Source organism: Chelonus insularis, unplaced genomic scaffold (genome assembly GCF_013357705.1).
Source record: "Chelonus insularis isolate UGA/USDA-ARS -01 unplaced genomic scaffold, ASM1335770v1 contig_139_pilon, whole genome shotgun sequence".
NCBI classification, from domain to species: domain Eukaryota; kingdom Metazoa; phylum Arthropoda; class Insecta; order Hymenoptera; family Braconidae; genus Chelonus; species Chelonus insularis.
In genome coordinates, this window is record NW_023276379.1 from 1865770 (window position 1) to 1892926 (window position 27157).

Below are 27157 nucleotides of genomic sequence, written 5' to 3' on the forward strand. Positions count from 1 at the left end.
ACAGGATTATAGAAAACAGCATAGTCCTGTAATAATTCATTTTCAGATACATATTTTTTCGCAGTTATTATTTGTATCATAATAGAAATAACGAGAAAAATAATTGAAAGCAAAACACATCCTAAATAAATTGAAAAATTGATTGTTATTATTTCCAATTAAATTTCTTCAATTGTACTGCAATTTTTATTTCAAAAAACCAACAAGAATTTATTCATTCACAACATTGTTAATTTGCTTGAACACAATTTTCGTGTATTTCTGAAACAATCTTTGTCTACAAGTGTAATATAACGGAAAACAGAGAATTGTTGAAAACGTCTGAAAATCACACTTTGTTTCGGGAAGGTCATGAGACCGGAAACTCCTAGTTCGTATATACAAATCTATGTACGCCTCGTTTATCTCCAGTTTGGAACAATGCTTTTGGTGTACGAAATATTATTTATGCACAACCAAAACATCTCGTTAAGATTATTTCTAGGTTATTCTTATTAATGCAGTTTTTAAATATTCCCTCATTTTTGTGTATGTCAAATGTACAAAGAAACACAGCTGTTACTTTTTATACCGGAAGTCAAATAAGTTCTTCCTTGCTATCGTGGAATATATAATTATAAGCAGGTGAGGCGTCACAGGAACGCCCTGAATCACAAATTACTTTAAAATAAAAGTTAGAGTGTAATAACATCCGATTGTGGACAAAGAAAAAATTCGTATTTATTAATATATTCATGTGTCTCTAATGTTTGATTTATTTTTTTCTCGTCACCGTTAAATACATGGAGAAAGATTTCCGCAGGAAATGAAAATTTTATAAACTAATATTGGGTAATGATTATAGTTTTTTTTTTTTCAATATTTTAATGTTCAATATTATTAAATATTTAACATTATTAATGACAATCTATAAAATTTATGTACTAATTATTTATTGACAATTGAACTGGACTCATGACTTTGGCAGACTCATTAAATCATTCATTGTAATGATAAATTTAGCATTCTAATGAATCCAATACTCTAGTCTACAGTTATCATGATCATAAGATTTTTTTTGGTGACATAATATCTGTAATCACTTGTTCTCAAGGGCGGAATGAAAAGAAAATTTACGGGAAAATCCTTTTAGGAATGAACGAAGAAATAATTGCATCTTATAATTAGTGATCTGAAGAAGTAATAATTCACAGAAGACTGTCTTTGACATCTAATTTATTTTTTATACTTACAGACATTGATAGGAAGAGAAAATGAATACTCCATTAAGGACAAAAAAAAGTAGTTCACTTTAAAAAGAATTTGATTGAAGGGTTATGTATAAAAATAAAGTGTGCATCAATAGAGTTAATTATTATCATAGTGAAGAAGTCATGAAAATAAAAGAATATATAGTGGAAGTGACATCATTCTCAAAAATAGATATCGAATGGCGAATAGTTAATAACATCCGATAATTATAAATCCAAGGGAAAACATGATGGGAAAATGCTTGATATCTGATTTATTTCTTTTATTATTCTATTTTCAAGCAAGTATAAACTGAATACTACAAAAAGTCAACGTTAAGAGATAATATTTACCGGATGAGGACGACATAAGAGGGACGATTTATCTACTTGTTTAAAGGTGTAATCTCGCTCACTATAATTGTGATTACTCTACTCTGATAAGACCGTACTTCGTAGAGCACCTGACATACATATTTTACATACAAACACACACACACACACACATACAATACTTATGTACATATCCATCCATCCGTCTATTTATCCATTTATTCATTTATCCGTTTGTCCATTCGTTGATACAATGTATATGTACATACATATACATAAATAATATATCTGCAGAGGGAAAGATTTTCAAATCATTATGTACGTCGTGAATATTTTCCCAGGACATCGTTTAGTGATAAAATCATGATATGGAGTAATTAGTTTGATACTTTTAAAAGCATCATTATTATTATTATAACAATTAATTGATACAATTAAGCAACAATAATTAATTGAAACAAAAATTCTTTTTTTTTCAATGCATTAAAAAAATATAAAACATGAATGAATTTAAATGAGAACTATTCAGGGATTAATTAGGATGATAATTGGGCTTAAAGTGATAATAAATGCTTCTTTAAATAACTTTTTGTGCAATTAGTAATAAAGTTATAAAACAAAATATTTGTATGGTTTTTAGACATTTATTATAAATCGATATGAGCAATATTACTTGTAATGTATTTATTACAAGCTCATTTCAAAAAGACATTGCAGTAATCAAATTTTACGAATTTAATTTTTTTTTATATTACCTGGCAAAAATATTGCGCCTGTGTACAACCACTTACTTCACTTTCCCACGTTCCACCGGCTATGTTGATGACATAGGCCTTGTTATGAGAAACAGATTAAGTGTAAATTGGAAACAAAATATTCAAAACCTGCTGAGTAATGAAGCTGTTACTACTAGCCCCCTGTTCCCCTAATAGGATTGTTTGAAATCAGTCTCAATCCTACTGTTATCTATGTCGGTTTATAACGGCTTTTCACCCCTATTTACCAAGGGTAGAGAGTTCTGTTTTACCATCGGAGGTATTCGCAAGAAATAGCTAAAATAGACATCTGCAACTGGCGAGAAATTTTATCGAATGTATCTGATGATGTTGTTTCAGTGAGCATTCACCGGCACATTGCCATCATCTGGGGACATTGTGTAGTCCACTGAGGCATTGCAGCAACAGCTACCCTTTGAGTCAAGGCCATAGTCATGATCGAACACTGCCCTCACGTTGTACACCACCTAGGACTACTTACCCTCTATCACATGGCTGTGCTTTGCATTCGAGGTAAGATTACCTTTCTATTATACAGATCTCTGCATTTACTAGCATCGAGTATGAGGCATTAACATTTATTTATAATAAATTAACCGCAAATGCCATGAATTATTTATTTATATCAATACAAAATATTCCACTTGTTTGTCATGTCGTTTTTAATTTATGAAAGATCAACTGGAAGATATTTATTAGGTCGTTGATGAATTTTAATTAATTTTAATATTGATGTGACTTGTGGTTTCCCACAAATTTGATATTCTTGTTTGGACACTAGACTTGGTAAAAACGATGGAATTCATGTTACCACAAAGAAACCGTACGAAAGAGATGGGATTTCTCGAGCCATAAACACTTTGGTTACTAGCAACTAGTCTGAGGAGAACCCGGTCGTACATTCTTGTTGATTTATACTTGAGTCACCATGAGTAAAAGAAAGGATAAACTAGGTGGTAAAACGTACTCGCGTACATTGTGTACGTACCATAACTTCATTCGACGACCTATCGTACCATCAAGTTTCCTCATTCCATTACTTCCCATCCCTTATCCATAGAACGGCGCCACGTTAACTTTACTTACGTTGTGCGCTCCGCCCCTTGAACTCTCCCTCTCTCTATTTCCTTCGGCAAAATTTGAAACCCTCGTGTAAATTGCATTCTCACGTCAGAGATTTTGAATGACTTATTAAGTGAATATATTTGCACAATTAGATCAAAATTTACCCTGTCAATTTCATCGCCAATGATTTTTTAAACAACGGACATGACGGTGGATATTAAATAACTGGGGATGGTTTTAAGATTTTATCTGCATCTGAAATATTGTGAATCGATTTCCTTACGGATTATAGACATAGTAGTTTCTGATAGAACTTTATATTTTTAAAGACTTGGTAAAAATATTCGATAAACTTATATTATTTTTTTTATGAATAATTAATTGTTATTTTAAATTTATTTATGATTCATCTTTTATTTTTCGAGACACTAGTCTTTCTACGAATCCTAGAATAATGAGAATTTAAAAAATTTTAAGATCTGAAAAGAAATGTCATCTTGTTGTAAAAGGACAAAGAAATCAGCATTTTTAAGTATGACTCATAAAATACTTTTAACTTTAAAAATATTCAACATAATTCTTTGGAATAAATGAAAATTAGAATTTATTTTGAATGATCAGTTTTTTATTGAGAAAATATCAGGGAAATTTTCTAGATAATTAAAAAATTTTTTTCACCTCTATTACAGAATAGTATTGATTCTAACTACAAAACAACTTAAATTCTCTCATTAAAAATAATGAAAGGAGTCTATTGATTGAACTGTCGTGTTTCCTATTATCACAAATCAATCATTAAACTTGGAACCTACTTTTTGCTACTTAAGCAAATCCCTAGTGGGTTAACTTTACGTCGACCTATCATAACTCTCGTGAAGACTAAGTCTACTGCAAGATATTTTTTGCTGAAAAGCACCTCGAGGTGAAAAGCAAAGTTTTAGACGAAAGAGTGCAGTAAATCGAAAAACAAAGAAAAAATAAAAACCCTTATAACGAAACAAAAAAAAAATAGGAGAGTGTGAAGAGAAAGCACCTTCTATTTTTCCTTTCAGAGTTTGCGACGGTTTCAAGGAATCCTAGAGATGGTTCTAGATGGCTGGCACTCTAGACAAGAAGGGAAAAACGTGGAGGAAGAAAGACTGTCTTGGGACTATAAATAACTTAAGCCATGGCCATACATCGTATTCGTAGAGCGTTACTTCCGCAAGGGTGGATCTCCTCACCCATCCTGGTCTACCCTATCACCTTTTCCTCCATTTCTAGATCTGTTCTACGTCCTTTGTATCGCTCTCGAATTATCCTCGATGCTCTTAACCCTGAAAAAGTATCATTGATCGGCCACGTATCCCTGGTCAAGGATTTTATCTCTATTTTTTGACATCAAAGTGAAAAAGAAAATATCCCTCTGTCCACATTACTCTCTGGAATCTCATTTGATCGTGTAATCTATGTAAAACATGATTTATGCAGATGATGTATTATTTTCTTTGTGGATAAAATATGTGATATTTTTCTGAGTGTATTTTTAGAGCTATATATATTCTAATTAAATTACGAATCCAATAAGCTCAGATTGGACAAAAGTAATAGATTAATTTTTGAATTGTTACACCGAAAGAATTTTATAGTATTTTTAACCAGTCAATTTACGAGGAAATTTACTAGCAATAAAAATTAAAAATTACTAGGTTTTTTTTAAAATAACTAAAAACCTTAGTAATTATCGATATTATTTACCAATAAAAATACGACTTCTGAATATTTTTTTGGCAATTTTTACTTGAAAAATACCTAGTAACTTTTAATTTTTTTACTAGTAAATTTTACTATAAATTGACTAGCAAAAATTCCTATAAAATTTCCTCCCTATATAAATATCAATTTTAAAAATAAAGCTTGCAGAAAAATTGAGTTGAAGTTTTAAAGTAAAACGTGATATAAACTATTGCATTTACATGGAATCTTTATTGCCATAAAATTCGTCAATACTTCAAAGAAAGTCTTTCATGTGAATACTCTGAAAAAATCAGAGGGAAATGAATGAAACTGATTTTCTTATGTAAAAATATTTCATAACTATTGTTATTAAAAAATACAATTTACTTCTAAAAAATGCCAAAAAAATTTTCACGTTAAAATATTTATTTAAATTTCAACAAATTAACACAGTTTTTGGATCATTTAATTCACTAAAATCTTCTCCAAGTAGAAATACCTAATTTTGTTCCGACACAAAAAAATACCTCGTCTCACATACGGTTCTTTTGTTCCAACAGTAAATTTATTAAATATGAAGTTTAATTTTTCATTTTAATTCGAAGCTACATTTTAGAAATTTTTTTTCAAAACTGTGAGTAAGTAGCCTCGAGGTTATGATAAATTAAAAACGTGAAGATATTTTCAATTGAAAAATACAAACAATAATACATCCATTTAATCGGATTATTTTCTAAAAAAAATAATTATTCTTCATCAAATGATTTTGTGGAAAATAATTTATCCATGAGAATACATTAGATAAATATTATTATTAAAGACGATAATAATCAATAGACAAATGAGGGTTTACGTGGGCTAACCATCGACCACCAACCACTCCTTCGAATCCGCAAATGCAATTATCCAACACATTCTCTCTTAGAGTGCAGGTGTAGGAGTTGGTATCCTCATAATTAAGCCATTATCGATATCTGTGGAGCAGGAATAATTTTGAAACAGATAAAGAGGGTTGGAGGAGAGGAGTGAAGTCATCCAAGTGGAAGAGGATAGTTCCGGACTATAGGAACCGCTTTTGGTTGCATCTATCTTACCCGATATCTAATAACTGATAACCAAAGTGCTCCTATAAAACTTGCGAAATTGAGCAATGCGACCATTGACCATGAACTAGATTATTCTGCAGAGATTTTTAAATATTTTATGGACGAAAAAACAGCCCTGGGGAAACTAAAACGATCAAGTGTTACTTTGAAAATTATTATAGCATCGTACATCAACTTTTAGGTCAGAAAAATGCAAGGACTCTGTTACCCACTTGGAAGCTTACCAATTTGTAAGGGGTTATCTTCATATTTCATCGTTTTTTTTTTTTGGCGGTTTTAGATATTTTTCTATTAGAAGAAAAGTGATGTAGAAAAAGGAAGAGTTATGTTGAAGATATTTAGAGCTTAATGATAAATATGTTGAACAATTTTTTAAACATTCAATAAATTTTTTAATATTTATTAGAGGTTAAAAAAAATTTATTATTCAAAAGACAATTAGTCTTTTATTGGAAATATAATTAAAAAGAATGTCTTTTAAAGGCGTGCCTTACTTAATCGATATTTATTGCAATTAATTTGCATTCTGGTATTTTTATTTATAAAAAAAAAGGAGATTGGAATTTTTCTTGTCAACGATTAACCTTTGGAATAATTTCATGCATAAGAAAATAAAGTGTTGATACAATTTTTTAAAGTACAGCTTAGTAATATTGATTTAAATGGTATTTTAATTAACCTTTGTAATTTATTTTATAATAAAAAATATTTTATTTTTTTCATGGTCAATTACAAATAATTGTGAGATTATAATTGATCTATTTTGCATCTGATAGATCTTCGAAATAATTAAAATATTTAATTCGAAAAATTATTCCTGTTTTTTTAAATTTAAATTTTAAGTCATGAATTTTTTTTAGTCTTTGCTGAATTTTTTACATCATAAATTTTTTAAAAATATCCTTTTTTAATCTTCCAATACGCTACTTTAAAATAGGAATTATGTGACTCTATGTATTTTATGATTATTCACTTCAAAATTCCAGATAGAGATGTTTTCAAAAAAAAAGTTCATTTTTTTCAACAATGTAAGAATTAAATAACAATAAGAGAAAAATGTAAACTTTGTTAAGAGAGGATATTAAATAAGTCTTGTCGAAAATTTTAATACCAGAAAAAAAGTTTTCATGTCTCACAGTCTGAGAGAAAAGTGTACCGGAAGCTTAAATATCCTTTTTAAAAACGAAATTGCACAGCTAACTTTGAATGGCTCGTAAAATGAGAACAAAATATCAGAGAAAAATGTGTCACTATTCAAAATTTACAGAAATACACATTCTTTTCAATGTAAAATTTTATTAATTTTAAAAAAAATTACAAATTGAAAGCAAAAATCAACAAAATAAATGTAATTCCTTCAAATTTTTTCAAAATTCCTTTGTCATGAGTTCAAAAATTCATGTGAACTCAAATTTATTAAATTTATTCCAAAAAAAAAAGCCTTTCTTAAAACCTGTTTCGTCATTTTTACAAAAAAAATCTTCACATCACTTTGAAAGCAAAACGAAATTTGATTCAGAAACGTAAGAGCCATTTAAGTTCAAAGAAAAAGAAGAGACCTCTTAAGAGATCTCGTGATGAAGTAAAAAATCAACGAAATATGGATAAAAAATTTGAAAGAGAAATCAGGAAGTATCGAGAAGAAGAGAAATAAAGTTGGTTTGATGTGGTGGGGAGTACACAAGGGGATGATGCGCGGTAGGCGCTCGTACTTTTGCCAGTAGAAGGGGTAGATTCTATCCCTCTTGCTCTGCAGACATCGCTAGAGAGGGAGGCGAGACAATTTTACTAGTAAAAGCAAGAGAGAGTTGGTGAATTAGACAGAGAGATCGTCGACGCGCAAGAGGGTGCATGAGGGGGTTTGCGAACCGCGAGACAGTCGTGCCTTCGTCGTGCTCCGGGCTAGCCAAACTACTGGCTTACAACGACCCTCTAGCATGCGAATGTGGTGCTTTTTTTAGATATTTTATTTTTAAAAATCCTATGGAAATCCTACAATCATTCAGTGCGTGATATTTTCATGAAAACACCCACTATTTTATCATTATAAAATTGGCTCCATTTTTTTGCTAAAATTTTTAACAAACTTCTTGAAGCAGTGCTAATTATTATATTAAAGATAAATAAACAAGTGGATTGACTGATTAACAGTTAAATTTTTAATTGAAAAGTGTTGTATAAAGTTTACCATAAATTTAAATGTTAAAAAGAAATACAACGATTAAAAAGTTCTTTTTTATGAATTTTACAAATTAACTAATTCAGACTTTTTTCGATATGTGATTTTTAGTCCGGGGTTTCTTGCACCTGTGGTTCTGTCGATGAATCGACTTTCAATACCGCCACGTGTATAATATATCCTCTTCAAAAATTCCAACTGGGGTCGAGGTCGTTCGCACTATTCACAAACTCACCCTCGAAAAGTTTAAATTTCCCTGATATTTTTGCTGTTCGTTACGCGAACATTGTTGTGTTTATTTTTTTATTGTGTTCAAATAATTTAACAACTGTCATACACGTCTGTATTGATGAAAGATAACATAACTTTATAATAATGACATAAATGTGTGATAATAAATTATTCAAATATTTTTTTTACTTATTAAATAAATAAAATTAACATTCGCAGTAATTTATTTAAACACTATCAATTTTTATGACTATTTTTCTGAACCAATTGATATTGACATCGAGTAGACATATTTAATAGTTGATGTGTGAAACTGTTTAGTGATACAGACTGGATCATTTCTGTCTTCAACTGTAATAAAATTTAATAAATTAATTACTCACATAAATATTACTTAAATTAAAAATGAAGAAGATTAAAATTAAAGGGAATAATAAACAAATAAATAGTATAAATATGAGAAAAATTTCTCTAAAAAAATTACATCACCTTAATAAGTTGAAAAATAAAGGAGAAAAGTTTTATTTGAAATGTAAACTGGATTTTTAAAAGTTAAACGAAGATTGACAACACTCAGCATGTTTGCTTGCTTGTGGAATTTCTTAGAATGGTAAGACAAAGTTTAAAACAAACTTGATTACGTTAGATAAATATATATTATTTTTTTTGCAAGTAATAAATAAAGAATGAAGGAAGTAATATCCCTGCTTTATCGATTTTCAATTAAATACTGAGTTATTAATGGAAACCCCATCTCCTTTACATTCAATCTCAGCAGAAAAATCAATGAGATAAAAATATTCATGTCTATTATCCTCTAGAATCCATCAATTAATATTACAATTGTATTCTTTTAATTAATAATCAAAAGTTTAAATCAAGATATTATCAAAATATTTTTAAAAAAAATGTTTTAATGGTATTCAAATGGTTGTAATTCTATTTAAAAAATTGTTGGATTTTTAATGAATCAAAAGCACTTGAAAGCTCTCTATTCTCAATTTTAAAGCTTCATTATCGAATTTTTTTTATCACTTTTCATAGAGCTGTAAAAAATGGAGTAAAAAATCCAAGAAATGACTGAACAAAAATTCATCAAAGTAAGGAGTTTTCAAATGGTTGAATTTTCGTCAAAAGTGATTAGATTTTAATGAACCAGTGCTCATTTAGAAGCTTATTCTTTCTTACTTCAAATCATATCACTCATTACCTTCCGATAAATCGACAAAAATAAGAAAAAAATTATCGCCATTTGATTAATTAATAACTTTTTTTTTAGTAAACATTCATTATTTCATTAACTTTTTCCTGTTTTATTTCACAAACTTTAAAGTAATATACATAGACTCTCAATCATCCTAAAAAATAGCGGTTTTATATTTTTCTATATGGAGAAATTTCTAACCTCTAATAACTTCCATTACTGACATATTCAACGTCTACTGGGACCAATAAATAATAATATTCAACAGACAACTTGTGGTGGAGGGTAGGGCATATACCATCCATCGAGCTATAACATTAATTTGGTAGAATGAGAGGAATCGGCGGAAGAGAATGAGAGAGAAAGATATTCCCGCGTGTATTTCGAACCGCAGCAGCATCTGCAACATACAAGCATCAACACTAACGTTGAGTGATACAACTCTGTGTCACTATCGTGCTACGTCCAATGAATAATAAGCAACAGAAAGTGCTTACCTCGCGTTCATACTGTTACAATATCGATCTCTCATGGTATCATTTATTTTCTTATTTTTTTTCACTTATGGAGTAAAAAATTCAGTATCTGTAACTGACATCTATGAACTTTTCATGTTGGACAACATTCCATAGAACTTTGTTCATTAAATGAAAACAAGATGCAACGAAGAAAATATTGACAATTTGGAAATGAATTAATTTTGGTGATGATAAAGAAAAATAATTAGACAAAGATAAATCTGTAAATTAATTTAGATCTGATAGAAGTACAAAATACTTATTGATTCTCAGAGAGAATGAAAGATGAGTTGAAATTTTCGATTGAAGCTTTTGAATATTACAGAATACATACATTGTTGCTTTTTTATTGAGATACAAAAGCAAAAATGTAATAATAGAAGTCATGTAGAATGAAAATCTTTTTATTTTATGGTAGAAAAAATTTCTTTTTTATCTCAAATATTTGTTTATTAAATTCATGATATGCTTTCGAACAATTCAATTAAAGAAGAAATACATCGAGAAATTTTTGTTACAGTTTTTCAACTGATTGATGATGTATTCTTTATTGAAGATAAGATCAGTTATTGAATCAAAATTAGCTTTTATTTTTAAACTCAGAGGATAAAAAGCAAATAAACAAGGTTTAAATTTTCGATAGTTCAAAATAAAATTTTTGTTCTGCTTTAAAGTTATTTCAAATTATCCATGCATGATATTTGTTGCAGTTTGTAACTGCAATAATTCGTCATTCGTCAAATTTTATCGATGATTTTTTAATGGCATTTTTAAATTGATTATAAATGTTGAATTGTATAATACTTCGAACAGAAGTATTCCATTAGTTCACTACAGCAATTTCAATGTTATTTTCTCTGCTGATTCAACGTGGAAAAGGAGATTTGGTAGCTTTAGGTGCTCTAATCCACCGGAATCTGTTGATGCATCGCTACCATAGTAGTATTCATCTGTGATGCAGCATAAATTTGTTAGCATTCTGCATACATACTTAACCGAACGTGCACCTTAATCACCGAATTATAATTGGTATATATCGCTCATCATATACTATATGAGGATAAATCCTAATTCCAAATTAATTACTTTGTTATATTTGATTGAATTGAGATTTGAAAGATAAATAAGCAGCTATCGAAAGATATCACCACTAGCATCAAATATATCTTTCTTGTATTTTTCCAAAACATGAGATTACTACTGATACCTGTTATTTATTGAACTGTCTAAAATCATGCAACAGACCACAGAAAAATTTAGGTAAAAGTGATATATGTTTCTATCAAGGTAGAAAAGCTAAAATTCTTCTGAAGGCTTTGTTTGCTATCGATTCTTTCATATCGCAGTTGGAAAAAATATACTGTCATTGAAGACTATTTTTAAGAAAATTTAGATAAGATTAGAAGAAGGCTTGATTGCTTTAAACTCCAAAAGTCGCTAGAAAGATAATTATTAACGGTGTTTTTAATATTTCATAGATACTTGATGCTTGAAAATGTCTTGAGGCTATTTCAAAGCTTTATTAAATTACAAAAAAAAAACTAGTAATAAGGATTATAAATAATTATGTTTAATATTAATGCATTTAATATATTTTTTGACTCAAAGGAGTTATAGTATGCCTGAATTACCATGATGTTGTTAACTCGTATTAATTCATGTCTTGAAGACACCCAAGATTAATCAATTGTTATCATTATATTTTTAATTTAAATACTCTAAAATAATAAAATAAATAAATAATAAATCAGTACTAACTGCCATGAAACATAGAAGGGTAAAGAGATGCTTTTATAATTAATTTATAATTGAAAAGATTTTTTTTAATAATTAGTAAATTAAAGAACATCGTTGTGATGTAAAATTTAATAAAATTAATAAATTTAATTGGTCATATCAATAAAATACTGTAATATTATAATAATGAACCTACATTACACAATTGAATGTCCAGTTAATTTATTATTTATAGAAAGAGGGACTTTATTTTATTTACAGATATAAATGTTTTATTTTTACCATCAACATTAAATTCAAATTTAATAATTACCTAGCTCACCAAATAATTGAATAAATTTTAATATTCATTATATTTAATAATACATTTATTAAATAATTTCCAATCACAAAAAATTGGATGGAAATAAATTTTTTTTCTTCGCCAATTAATTTAAAATAAATAAATCAACAAAGTTCAAACAATTTTGCGGTTCAATATCGTTATTGAGGTCAAAAGATAAAATAAAAATAATTTTTTATATTTTTCTCATGTAAAGCAGTGCACCTTACATACCAATATCTTTTGTAAAAATGATTATTACTTATGCTTAAACCAAAATATCAATTCCTTTCATCACATGCTTTCGAATCTTATATGAATTTCCCATGCCTGATCCAAGAAAATATGTAACCAAGAATTTTTCGTAAATTCAATCCAATATTGTTCGAACATATTTTTCTTTTCCTTTTATAATATTTCTGTTGGCTGAAATGCACCTGAAAGACATAACGTCGTTCGCGTAGTGTTGGTGGTAAAAGCTACATTGTGCAAAATACAGGGTGTATAGACGCATAAATAAAAATATAGTATATCCACAATGCTTTCATAATACAGGTATATAACAATAGATTTACAAGTTTTTTTTCTTCAGTTTTATACTAACGTCCTTATATTGCCTCAAAAGTGCTTTCAGAAACTCTTGCCCTGTGGTTATCGTGGAAAAAATAAAGGCTTACGTAATATTTCTGCTGGGAGAACAAAAACGTGTCACTGACACGTTCTGAGCTGTCGAAGTTACCCCAGCTGTGTTTGATCGAACAAAATGAAGGAAAAAAATAAAGCTAGAATTTTAAAAGAAAATATTAAGTAAGGTTTTTAATGTTTAACCACAGTAATCATGTACTTGAAGTTACTTTTCCTTACTTTGGAGAAACAAAGATCAGAACTAAAGCAATAAGTCTTGAGTCTAAAATTAATAGCACAAAGTGGTGATCCCATCAATCATAGCATTGGGATCTAGCATTTACAGCATTTTCCATTTAATTCTAATGGCAAGAGAAAGTTATCATGTTCATGATAATTATTTATGCACACATGAACTAACTTTATTTCATAGAATCAAATGAAAAACTTCTAGAAAAAAAGTCTAGAATTTTTCACCAACATTTGTGAGTGATTAACTAATTAATTAACTATAAAATCTTTCGACAACGTTTACATTTAGTCATGATTGAACTCTGAAACCTTTCTTGCTTTGTTTGATATTCCAGACATCACAGCCTTTCATCTTTCGTCTGGCTTTTATATCAATATGATTAACTTTTCACTTTAATGTTATTCATGATAATCAAAAAGTGTAATTGTTGAACCATCAGTGTATGTATTGACAGATTCGGGTGATGTTGAAAATGGAATGAAACCCAATATAAAATTGATGAGGCTTTAAATTAAATAATAGAATCTATACGTGGGTTTGCACCAGCTTCTTCTGCATTGATTTAATATCCTCAAGTTTCTCAATCACTTGAACTGAGCCCGTTAATTAAAGCTAATTGTGAATAATAGCTTGCGCACGTGTAGAAGCAAATACGCATTCCAGAGAAACATTTCCAAGCGCTGCTAAGCTTTAATGACGAGTCGATTTGTGTGACCGCCATTAGGATTCCTCTTCGATAATACGTCTAGTCGGACGTTGCTCCTTCATTACACGACCTAACCTCTTCGCTCTTTGTATTCATTCGAGCGCAATAATTAATGGCTTTCCGTGCAACTGAATTGCATTCAGCCGTACTATCACTTTGATTAAGATATCTCATGTTCTGAAAATTCAATTGGTCTACTCATAAATGTTCTATATGTTTGTAAGTCATTTTTTATAATAATATTATTCATCAATGAACCCCTTTGATTAATACTACTACTAAGGATTTATCTCCATTGTTTGCTCAATCAACTTTTATTATTTGCTTACAAACACAAAGACCATTTTATTCCAAGTTGAAATAGAAGATGTGATTTAGACTTCTGTTCTTTGATGTTGAATAACACCGACAAATTAAAGCTTAGTTTTGATGTTCCTAGTAGGATGTAAGATTGGCACATTACTGACTTAATATTAGACCAAATTATTTAACCTTGATCCAATTAATATTGGGTCAACAATGGAACTTTCTTTCCTCTAAAAATTCTAAAATAAAATTTTAAATTCATCTTTACATAACCAAGTAGAGATCATAGCGAAAATTTGTTTGATTTCGACTCAGCTTCAACTTCATATTTAGGTCAAAATTGAGTCTCATACTTGGAGTAAGAGAAGCAAATAAAATGATAAGCAGGTTAAAATTTGACACAAGTTTTTTTTTGTTGTGAAATTGCCTTTATCATATCTTCAGCTACTCTTATACTTATCTTCTACAGTTAATATTGAAGTAATATTTTTAAACTGATTTTTGGACTAATTGAAAGTATTCACAAAATTCCTTAATAATATCTTCATTGAGAATTTTAATAATTGGATCTCCAGGTCGTCAGTCTGTCTATTATGTCTCTTATTATAAATTAAATTGACAATACGTTGATATTTTATATTACAGGTATAATAAAATGGGGTAACTCGTGATCGTGCAACTTTTTTATGCCATAAATTTATATAGCTCGTAAGCTGGATTCGGTGGTTATATTGCTTTAGAACGAATAAATTAGTCATTTGAATGAAGAACAAATTTACAAGCAGTATAAAATTTTTCGAGTTCAATCTCAAAGGGTTATTGAAAATAATGTTATAGTAAAGTGGAGCAATATTATAAATAATAAAAAATATAAATTCTTAATAAATTATTTCAAATGTTCAATTTTGATTTTTAATCTTAAAATAATATTTATTTGTAGATTAAAAACAAAAAATTCTTATCTGGTTATAAAAATTTTTCTCCATTACAGAAATGTAATGTATTATTTTGCTGATGGATCAGACGAAATTCGTTATCATTTAATAGACAGCACAAGCTAATTTATCAAGAGCTGTCTGTCAATGGATATTTAGACTGAGTTCCATCATGCTCTAGCTTCAACTGGTCTAGGTCTATTTTAAAAAAAAAAAAGAAATATTTATCATCCTCTACCATTTCCATAATATTTATAGACAAATAAAATAGACAATAGTTTATCATAAATGAAAATTTGATCATGAAATTGTTTATTAATACCTTTATGATCAAAGCAATGTTGAATATTAATTATTTAATTATTTGTGTTATTCAACAATGTTGCTACAATGATCCTCTTGCATTCAATGATATCCCCTAATTAAAATAACAATTAATCCTGGTTTATTTCATAACAACTTGATCACATCCTTAATTAATCTTTGCGTTACAACTAAATCGTAGAGTTGATCATGTTAATGAGATAAAAATAAATAATAAAATAGAATTAACGGAGAGGTTTATCAAAACTGAAATTTATTTTACAAATTTATATTGAAGTAAAAGTGCAGTACAAATACAAATCATCAAAGAACTCGTTTCTCGAATAAACCTACGACTATTCATTCCAAATAAGATCGCAATTACGTGAGCTAACTCTGTGACAGCTACGTACGACAAGCAGTTTGCTCTTAAGAGACGAGGAAAAGTCGTTTGTATGAACAAGATCGTGTTCACTAATTTGATATCTTTATGCACTTCTGACTTGATGTAGATAGTCATTTTTTTTACACACAAGTATATGTCACTAATTATATTTTGTAAATAAATCTACAATTACAGACTTCATTAATTAATTATCAATTCCATCTCCAACTTCATTTTTCATTTATTTCCTCATAAAAAAGTGCAAAGTATTGAAAGTTACTTTTTTTTTAAATCTAAATATAACTTGAATATCAGTAAAAACTTTTTCAATAATTACTCAAGTAATTTATTAAAAGGTCATATTTATAAAGTTTCTATTATCTAAATTTTAATTGTTCACAAAATTTTTTATTAAATTATTGATAATTTAAAAATAAAAAAGATGGTTATAAATATCAACAAAAAAATTTAATAAAAAAAAACCTTCAGTTATTTTTAAACAAAAAAATCAATGTTAAGTCTATGCTATGACTTTGTTTTTTAATTTTAGCTATAAAAATGAAAAAATTTAATTAATTCACTTATAATTTGATTGATAGACCTAAAGTAATGAAGATAACAATAAAAGTACCATCAAAAGGTACGTGTGATGTTAAAAACACTTGATTAAACAATATTCCAAAACTCTTCAGTAAATGTAATAGAGTGATAATTAAATCAACCTTTTCTGAGAGTTAAAATTCAACAGTGATAAATTTTTTTCGTACAATTAATTGTAAAATAAAACAATAGTGAAATGGTTAAAGTTAAATTCAACAGAAGCTAGTCATTTGCAATCTCACAATCAGAAGCAGTAGTTTCTGGGTACAAAATGTCTATCTATGTACTCGAATTCTATAGCTTCACTTGCAAATACTCTATAGGTAGACATAGTATGTCAGTTTGCATAAAATCTGAACAGATGACAAAGGGGTAGGTTCATTTCCACGCTCCCGGAAGTGCATTGCTATTTTACCCTATCGTTCGTGAATGATACGGGTTGAAGTAAGCCCGAGGAGTGGCGGAAGTTGGCATTTCAGTGATCGTTGTCAGTCCCTGCAGGCGTATGCTATGGTCTATAGCTCTCAGTGAAACCTTATCGGATATTTTCACGGTACGGTCCCCATTGTTGAATCCGTTCCTTTAGAGCAGCATTAACCGATGTTAAAACGGAACTGTGTAATGTGTTCAAAATGTCCAACTGTGGACTTGGACATATAGCATGAGTCAGTCGACAACCCTTTAGAGATGGTGGGGGCCAAGCTAAGTCTCACCACAAACGCTTGTATCTACTTACTTACCCACACATGATCGTTCGAAAATTCCAACCTTCCACTTGCTCATTCAAAAAGGGTTATAACAACCAACTTGACTCGTTGTTATCTGACCTTTTTGGTAAATTAAATGGCTTCACATAAATTTACAACTTGTTATGGGTTTTGGATGTGTTTGAATGTTCAGAGCTTTCAAAGACCAGTGAGGAGAAAGTTATAATTTACAACTTTTGATCCAACTTTTCTATACCCGTGAAATTTTAGAATCATATTTAGTTGCAATGGATGAAGAAAATTATTTCATATTTTATTCAGAAATGAAATTTGATTTAATATTAGATGAATGTTATTCTTGATGTTGAAAATAATAAAATAGATCATCTGTTTGAATTTAGTGGAAAATAATGTAATATTCAACAACATTATATGGAATTGTAACAAAAGGTCATTCTTTGTAAGCTATTTAAAACAGCCAAAATTAGTGATCTAGATTGGTAATTTAAGAAGCACTGAAGATTTATTTTTAATAGTTTTATGAATAAATTAATCTCTTGCACTTTTAAAAGGATGTAAAAAAATTTCTTTATCATTCAATAATTAACGTCTAATATTTAAATCTCATTATTAATATAAAAAATATTTTACCAATAGCTTAAAAAGTTTAATTAAAATTTTAATTAATAAATCATTTCTCTCTTTTATCTTCAAAGACTAATTCAACTTATTTTTATCATTCAGCAGAAAAAATAAAACTACTCCAAGTCCTGAATATTAGTACATAATTATTATTTAAATAATAATTATTATCTCCGCAAATTCTATATTTTATTTATTTTTTTTTACTGCATTTTTTACTTCTCTTTTCGAACAAAGTGAAAATTTCTCCTAGAACAAACGTGTTTAAATTCACGTTCAGGAAATTACTACACTTTCAAATGAGTTTACGATGAGAGTGCGTCCTCGGAACATACAATCAACTGGAGCTTTCGACGAAATTTAAACTCTTTCAAAGTACACCCACAATTTGTTATTTCGTGTTTGTAAATGTATTGGTTTCCTATGTATACAAGAGTTCAAGAATTTATATTTCCGGAAACTCATATGCAATGTTTTTTTATTAAAATACTCCAATCTCGTGTGAATATTAGCACACTCAAAAACAATCAGTGATAAAACTTGTCATTTTATTAAGTTATTTTAAAATTTAAAAGTCACTCTATATTTACATGGTTATGAAATTTAATACACTGTTTAATCTGGCTTTAATTACTGACTTATATTTACATTTATTCTCATTTTTCCTGAAGATATAAATGTTTAATTATTCTGAAAGTAACACAATGCAGTTTAAATAATAAAAATACTGTTAAATATTTTAATAAAATGATACTCCTAAATCGAAAATAATTCTTGGTGATAATATAAAGTTCATCAGAGTTTATTTCAATTAAAAAATAATTAATACATAGAATATACTAATAATAAATAGTACTACATAATATAAAATTATTTTAAAAAGATTTTTATGAAAATATAAGCGAGTTTCTGTCAGAGAATACAAAAACATTTGCAACATGTAATGAATAAAAACAAAATGAAAGCAAAAATAAGAGCAAAACAGTGTTACAATGCTTTTACTCTGATATCACAGTACACTCAATGATTTTATAGTTACCTATCTAATGCATCTAGGATATTTTTATTTCATAAACATTGATATTGTTTTATTATTTAGTAATTTACTGTTTGATTGTGTGTTGCAGGCTCGACCAGCCGGTGACCAGTTCAACATCTGCCATGGACGACAAAAAAGTAAGATAAATAATGTACAATAATTTATTTAAAGTTGCTTATAAGTAATATAATAAACTTCTAGTTTAATCTAGACTTTTAGGCAGGAAATCTAATTATCAATTTCTCATCAATCATGCAAAAAATGCAACTAATGAATTTGTGTAAACATGCAAATAGTCTAGATGATGTTCAAAACTAATATAAATCACGCAAACTGACTACACTTTCCTACCAAAATTATTTAAAATAAATTATTTAAAAAATCTTAAAAATATTTATCCTTTAGTTTACTTTCAATTTGAATTATTTATTCTTACAAAAAAGTAAACTAAAAATATTTTTATAAAAATAAATCAAAAAGTTTTTCAAATAATATTTATGTTTCCATTAAGATCTGATTTATTGAAGATTTATATTTAAAATGGCAATTCGCCAATATTTTTATCATCAAGAAAATTGAAATCAGCTTTGAAAGACAGATAAATCCAGCAATTGTTCATGTGACGAAGGAGTTTAGAATAGGCTTTAACATAAGAGAAATAAAATACGAAAAGTAGACGAAACAATTTCATTCTTCGAGAATGTATTCTTTTATATGCTCACCTATTGCTCCCTGCGATACAATAAGATTTCCTAGAGGACTTTCTGTCAGTCCAGATTGCTAGGTCATGAGTGGCTTCTCTTGTAATTCCATATAACAAACCCGTCACGTCGTAACGTTCTGGGGTTGACGAACAAGATAGACTCTATATATATATTTATATACGAATGGCTATTTCTCGAGTGCAAATTAACTGTCAAATTACCGGAGGGACCCCAGTTACATCATAGTGTGCAAAAAGTATAAAAAAATAATTTGATTCCATCTTTCTTTTTTATTATGACCGCATTGAGAATTTTTTTTTTCCTTCATTTCCTTTTCATTCTTGAAATACACATTTTACTGAGTAAACGAAGCACCAGTGAATAGAATTGTGAAGATAATGAAATTAAATATAATAAAATTATTAATTTTTTCTTTTTATTTAGAATGAAAAATTTGTTTGATGTTCATGAGGATAATTTTTTTATTCTATCTTATAACTATATAGATACATTGTCGAGTTGATTACTCAATTTAAACCCGCCAATCAATTTCACTCCTAAGCACAAACTTTGATAACACGCTAACATTGCTTCATCTGGATCCACTGCTATGATATGACGCTCATAAATTCCAACATTTTCTCTTGTACACTACGATCTACTATTTAGTGCATTTTAATTATACCTGGAATGGCCGATTAATGTTCTATCAGATTAATGTATCAATCCATTTCAATCTACCTTGCAGATGCAACAATAAGTTATTAAAAGTGAATTATTTTTATCCATCCAAGTAGTAGAGGTCAATGAAAAAAAATTCTAAGTTTTATTTTTCTATTCGCAAGATAAATTGTTAAATTATACCTTTGAATACCTTTAATATGACTTATCAATACTTCAGATCTAATGGTTTGAAAATTACATTTTATTGTCGTTGATAAGGCTGGAAATATTGCAGCTAAAACTAGGGAATATTCGGTGGTGAGTTTTTGCTGAGGTAATTTTTTTATTGAGTGGTAATTTAAGTTTATTGAAGTTTTTATTTATAAATCAGGTTTAATCTAAGTCTAATAAGATTAAAATTAAAACTCAATGATACAAAAATATTTTATTTTTAATTTAATTAATCAACAAAAATTCATAATGATTTCTACTGTTAAATAAGTTAGGGAAATTTCAGCATTAATTTAGCATTTGCTGTTAGGAAAAGCTTCCTTCCTAAATTACAATTTAATTAAGACATCGTAACGATAATGAAGTATCTATTTAACAAAGTTTATTAAAAATTTCAAATAATGTGGAACTAATGGAAAAATGAGTGTCAGCTGAAGCATTGAGTTATCTTGTAACAGTAGATTTAATAAGACATTTTTTAGAATTTCATATAAACGTTCGTCTGTCAGAGGATTAAATTTAAAAGTAGTACTCTTTTGATTATTAACTTTAGCCACAAACTTCCGGTTAAAAAGCAGAAGACAAAAAACGTTGGGAACAATAATTCAGCTTGACCGAGACGCATAAAATTTAAAAAAATGTGGAGAAAAAAATAGAGCTCATCCACGTCGCTATTAGTGGCCATTCTCGTGTATCACCCTTAATTACAACGTAGTAATTCCTTCTCCCTCGCCTGTAGAAAATTGCTTCTGCTTATCTCATACGCTTTTACTCTAGTTTTTTATATTTTCCCTTTTTCTTTCACCTTCCTTTCACTGGAATTTTCTTTCATTTGTACAAAAAATAAAAGATTATTTCAATGCAACGAGTTGATTCGTTTGAAAATTTTATGTGTTAGAAAAGTTATATATATATATATATATGTATATAGATATAAAACATAGCATTTACACTCTAATATGGTGAAGAAAAAAAAAGAAAAAAAAAAACGAAATCTTAGATGCAAAGCTTGGAATTAAAAGTAATGAAGCCAATTTAGTTTCTCAATTTTTTTCATCCCTCGTCAGAATGCTCTTAACTTTTTATTGTGTACCTTTGTATTCCCAACGTGGTTTCTTTTGTTACTTTTCTCAAGTATCTCTTGGAGAATGGGTATATTTCCTACTTTTCTAGTAACCTCTTCGGGAATTGAATGAAACATCAAGGGAAAGTATTACTGTAATATCAACTTAAGAAGCTTTGCAGCAGGTATATCATTTTCAACCATATCATGTTTACTAAAAGTTTTAATACAGACTGATTTTTTGACTACAAAATTCACTACTAAATTCCCCCTTTTTTTTTTTTTGATAAAACAGAGTTTTATAACTTACAACTTTATTGTTGGAATAAATTTTTCTTTCGAGTTTTATGCATTTTTTACAGCTATAATTATTCAATGTCACACACAGTCAAGTCCAGGTGATATGTATAAAAAAATTTATTAGAGGAAAAGCTATAGTAACTTTTTAGCAACTTTAAACAACGTAACAGGTGCCATTTTAATTTCTGATTAATTCTTGACGGGTTAAATAAAGTAAAGAGATGAAAAAAAATTTAATTTGTGATGATAAATTTTTTGTTAGCAAACAATTTTAAAAAATATAAAAAATGATATGCACTTGTTGGTAAATTTAAAAAAAAAAATCAAAAACAAAGGAGATTAATAAATGATAATGAATATTTATTTTAACACCATTAATCGTGATAAAAAATTTATAATTAAATTATTTGATAGTATTTTATGCATTTATATATTTTTTAACCAGAAAATACAACTAAAATTATGGAAATATGTTATCCAATTTTTATCGAGATAAAAATTTTGATCAAATTTAATAACCGCGAAGTTCATCTCTGATTATTATTTTAACCATCGATAAAATTCTTTCAGGCATTTATTGAATATTTAAAAGCTATCCATTTAATAATTTGTTTTATTCTGCATTCTACTGCTTTATTATTATTTTTTTAGCCTTTAACAAAAATCACAAATTAATTTTTATCAGCAACAAAATGGTTAAAATATATACATTCCTTTCAAAATGAAATAATTAAACCAATCGCTAAAAAATACTTTTAAAAAATTATTTTTTACATCATAATAAATTCATGGAGTAGTGCATTTACCACTTTAATATATATCATCCCAATTTTAAACCAGAAACAAGTAAATCTATTTTTGTCTAAAAGTAATAAAGTTTTTTGTTGCCGAATTTTTAATAAAGTTCTAAGTTGCATAGTAGTTTACTTAAAAATTGATCTAAAAATTACAAAAATCCATCAAAATTTTATATTTTTTATAACAAATACATTTTTATCTACTGCAAATGCATTCCTTTCAAAGATCTTAGGTTCAAATGGACTATAAAAAATTTTTACCCACTAAAAATATGTCCAAAGCACCTATCAGACTTTAAAAACCGACACCATATATTAAGTTAGCAAGAAAATAATGAAATGTCTAGAACAGTTTTTAATTTTATTTTTTATTTAACAGTCTGCAAACTCTAATCTCCAATACAGTCATGGATACTTTGTATTCTAAAATGCTTAAATTGTAACAGTGCTTCACTATTGTCTTGCCAACCTAACATTACTGAATAAACATTGAGATAGGATCTTAAAAAAAATGTAACCCCAAGGAAGATTGATGATGAATTAAATAATTAGAAATGTATAAAAACAATATTAAAAAAAAAAGTTAAACACATACTTCATAATTGATTATTTTTCATGTCATAGTTTTTAATTACACTGCGACCATCGTTATATATTGTCATGCATATTTTTCTCGTTTTTTTCTTCTTATCGTTTGCGACAATCTCTTGAAAATGCTTTAATATTTCTCAAGAGTCTCATAAAGCTGAGTTTCACAAGATGCTTCATTTCGCCTTTATGAATAATAATGAGTATGATTAATTAACGTCTCAGTTGCATCACTTAAGAATAGCATATGATCCATCTTAAGGATTAGAAAACAGACGAAATCGGTAAAGTACAAAGGAGCAATACGTGTGTACACGATGAAGATTACACGCGTGAGAGAGTGATTAAAATGATGCATGAGAGTGTAAAATCACTGGGTATTCCTTTGAAGGTTGATCGTGTGGTCGATTAAAAGGAATTTTTCTCAACTGGACGCATCACGATACTGTCACTATCGTAGTCTCTAGTATCCCATCCTCCAGCTGCGCAGAATGACGTCGGTATTTGCCAGATCGATTCGTCTGACGCAAAAAAGAAAATATGAGAGTAGATCGTGCCCTTTTACATCAACTGTACAACTGTACTCTAAAGCTCTTTCTCGGATTTTGTTCAACGAATTTTTAACCTTTCTAGGTTAATTCGTAAATCTAAAAAATTACAATGTAAATTTTTAATATAATTGTTAACGATGTAGATGTTGAATATATATATGCTCATGCATATTGAATAGTTTAACTTAATTACAATTGTTAATCAAGTAGGTGAAAACAGAAAAAATTTTGTTCAACTAAGAATTGAGTTCAGAAAAAAAAAAAATTGATAACTTTGATGAGTTTAATTAAACCAATTAAACTGATCAATGGAAGTTAATAGGGAATACTATACAGAGATTACTTGAATTTTAATACGATTCCGGCAGTAATGGTTTGAATTATCGGTAAACAAGTTGATTCGAAGATGAAACGTGAATTTGGCGTTGGCAATTGAACTGAAATTTACAATTTTAGTAGAACTGATTGACTTATCAGCTTATTGATTCCACATAACATTTCTGGTTCTGTTAATTAATCAGATTCTTGTTGTAGATTTTAGTTCAACAGAATTAGTTGATAATTAAAACAATTCATTTTTGAAATTAATGTATAAATGTCAGCAGTAATTACATAATAAATTCCATTGTGAATCTCATCAAGACCTACCTCAAGATATGTAACATTTTCATGGGCAAATAATCATATGTGGAATTTCATTGTGGTCAGAGTTCTAAGTTGGTAGGAATTACACTTGGATTCCATGCCAAGTCTTAATGAGACTTACTTCTAAATTACGACTTTAAATGTAAACTGATTATTAGATTTGAGAAATCATCATATGTAAGTTCATCTAGAGCTTAATTGACTTAGTGCTGACACCAATCTAAATATGAAGCTTTGAAACTATCCTTTATTCACCCAAGAACGTGGTATTGACTCAACAAATAAATATATTGACTTAAATAAATTTGAAAAATATTTATGAGATTCTGTTTTATCAATTTTTTATTTTTATTTTTTTAAACAAGCACCAACCAATAAAGCAACCAATCAAAAACAAGTAAAAAATAATTGCCTTTAGCATCTTTCCAAGCTTTTTAGAAAAAAATTGAAATTTATATATTGATCAGTTCAACTAATGGTTAAATATTTTATCAACACCGGAAGATGATCCTCGAGCCAAATTTCAAAGCTCTAAGTGCACCGGAAGCGAGTGGAAAATAAGCTACAGAGTTTGACCTGAATAAACATGAAAAAAAGAATAAATAAAAATTTATGCCAGAAATGATTATAATTTAATTTCTTTCAAACTAGGTCTGCTTATTAATGATTCATTCAGTTAATATTTCATCAATGTTAAAATTAATCACAGCTTATTAAGTGGAGATTTATTCTCAATAAATTTTATTTCTATCTGAATTCTAATTCCTAACAATTGTGAAAGATTTGGTAGCTTAAACTTTGATGAGTTCTTCAACTTTGAGACTTATCGAAGAATCAATCCCGTTTCAATATCGTTTAAAGCTTACTGATTTTTTATTCCTCTATTTCTGCGTTCCTCTCTGCTATTCTGGTCTACAGAAAAACGGAAACACGAAAGCTTTCGATCTTCCGGAGTCGTCCCGGACGTCTGTCCAATATCCGGTCTCGTACCTCATTTTCTCTTGTTCTATTTTCTTCACTAGACTTTCTCATCATTTTTATTATTTTTTTTTGTTCTTCAATAATGCACATTCTGCATAAAATTTTGATGCAAACTCTCGGCACAAATCGTTCAGTAGCAGCTGCGATCAATGGTAAAATGTCAATTCAATCTCCAAAATTTTTTATTTTCCTGTATTTAGATAGATGGCTTTCATAAAAATATTAATGCTTCCTTGTTCAAAGTGTGAAATAATAGAAACAAATGCATCAATCATCAAGATGAATAATCGATTCAGTTTCAATTATTTCGCAACTCATCTTCTCTACAATATTCAACAAATATAAATTGCTTTAGTCAAGTTTGTTATTTGAAATATATTTGTGTTGGAATAAAAAACAAAACTAGATTTAAGACAAAGTTTAAATGATTTGAGTAGTTAAACACATCTTCAGGAACTATCATAAAAACATTAATCCAAAGTTGATAATTAAATTCTAAAAATGATTTAATTTATGTTTGACATTTACTAATGATTTAAGTGAAGAAGTCTTGTCAGTTAGGAAGAAATTTAATTTTTATATAGAAAATAATTAGATTAAATTAATAAAATGACCTATTTACTCCACGAACAAGATTTCTGAAGCTTTTGAAAGGTTCTTGCGGTGAATATATTAAATTACTAAAAAAAGAGACTAGAAAGTATAAATATGCTAGCAAAACCAATAACTGAAGCTTTCAATAATCAATGGTTTAAGTAAAAAAGTTGTTTCACGAAAGAACTAGAGAAACCTCATTCTTAGAAATAAAAAAAATTCATATTAAACTTCAAGATATTAAAAGTAAAACTATTACAAAGAAATTTTCAATATATATTAATTTGAATTTAATTTCTCCTAGGTTGTCCAGGCTGCACCAGCAGCAAACTCTGGCCAGCAAGCACGAGTTAAGAATAGCTTGGATGGTTCAGGAGTTGTTGCATCGATTTCAGGAGCAAGGAGACGAAGTGGACCCCAAGGTTTACGTTCACCAGCAGCTAAGAGGCCACTGTCAGCTCCGGTAGCACTGCAAGGATGGCTACACAAACAAGGTTCAGAGGGGCTCATGCTTTGGAAGAAACGATGGTTCGTTTTGTCGGAGTATTGTCTTTTCTATTATAAAGGTATGTTTTAAAAGGAATGAAATTAAGTTTGTTAGGAAGATAAAATAGTGGGATGAACCTATACTCTATCACTTCTTTTGTAAAATTGACTTTAAAATACTTTATTCGTTCTATACCTTTGTCATTCGCACTCGAATCTAACCTCTTTGAAGCTTCAAAATATCGTATAAGTGAAAGACCTTTCGGAAGAATGTTCTTTTTAGAGTTGAGGGAATGCTTGAAATGAAAAAGAAAGTTCGACACCTTTAATAATGTAGATCGTTGACGGGCACCAGTACCTCAGTCTTTCAACTTACTTCTCTTTACTATCATCATAACCCATCCTCTTCTTTAGTTTTTCTTCTCTTTTTCTTCACTTATAGCTTCTAGTTCTTTAATGCGTGGCAAGAGCATTTCTTGGCACTCGAATTATTCCAATGAGTTTGCTCTGGAGGTAAAAATATCTTTCAAAAAATTACTTCTTTAGTATCCCAAGAACCTTCTCATCATTGAAATTATCATAACATTCTTTTCATCTTCTGGTGGTATTTTTTTATTTCTATTCTACACTGCACTTGG

At 28.6% G+C, this 27157-nt stretch overlaps 1 protein-coding gene across 11 annotated transcripts in view; it reads left to right on the top strand.

The window, feature by feature from the left end:
• Positions 1 to 27157, top strand: part of kmr (kramer) — a 104249-nt gene that overhangs the window by 25882 nt on the left and 51210 nt on the right. For 9 of the 11 annotated variants that reach the window (XR_004691223.1, XM_035096059.1, XM_035096060.1 and 6 more), the window contains 3 exons: positions 2678 to 2851; positions 19005 to 19053; positions 26338 to 26599. Coding sequence is in view for 10 of the 11 variants with exons in the window: in XM_035096063.1 (XP_034951954.1) it covers positions 2678 to 2851; positions 19005 to 19053; positions 26338 to 26599 (485 nt within the window). In the remaining variant the exon portion in view is untranslated. Of the gene's footprint in view, positions 1 to 2677; positions 2852 to 9143; positions 9246 to 19004; positions 19054 to 26337; positions 26600 to 27157 lie in introns of those variants that run through there. The other 2 variants (XM_035096058.1, XM_035096061.1) reach the window with 2 other exon arrangements.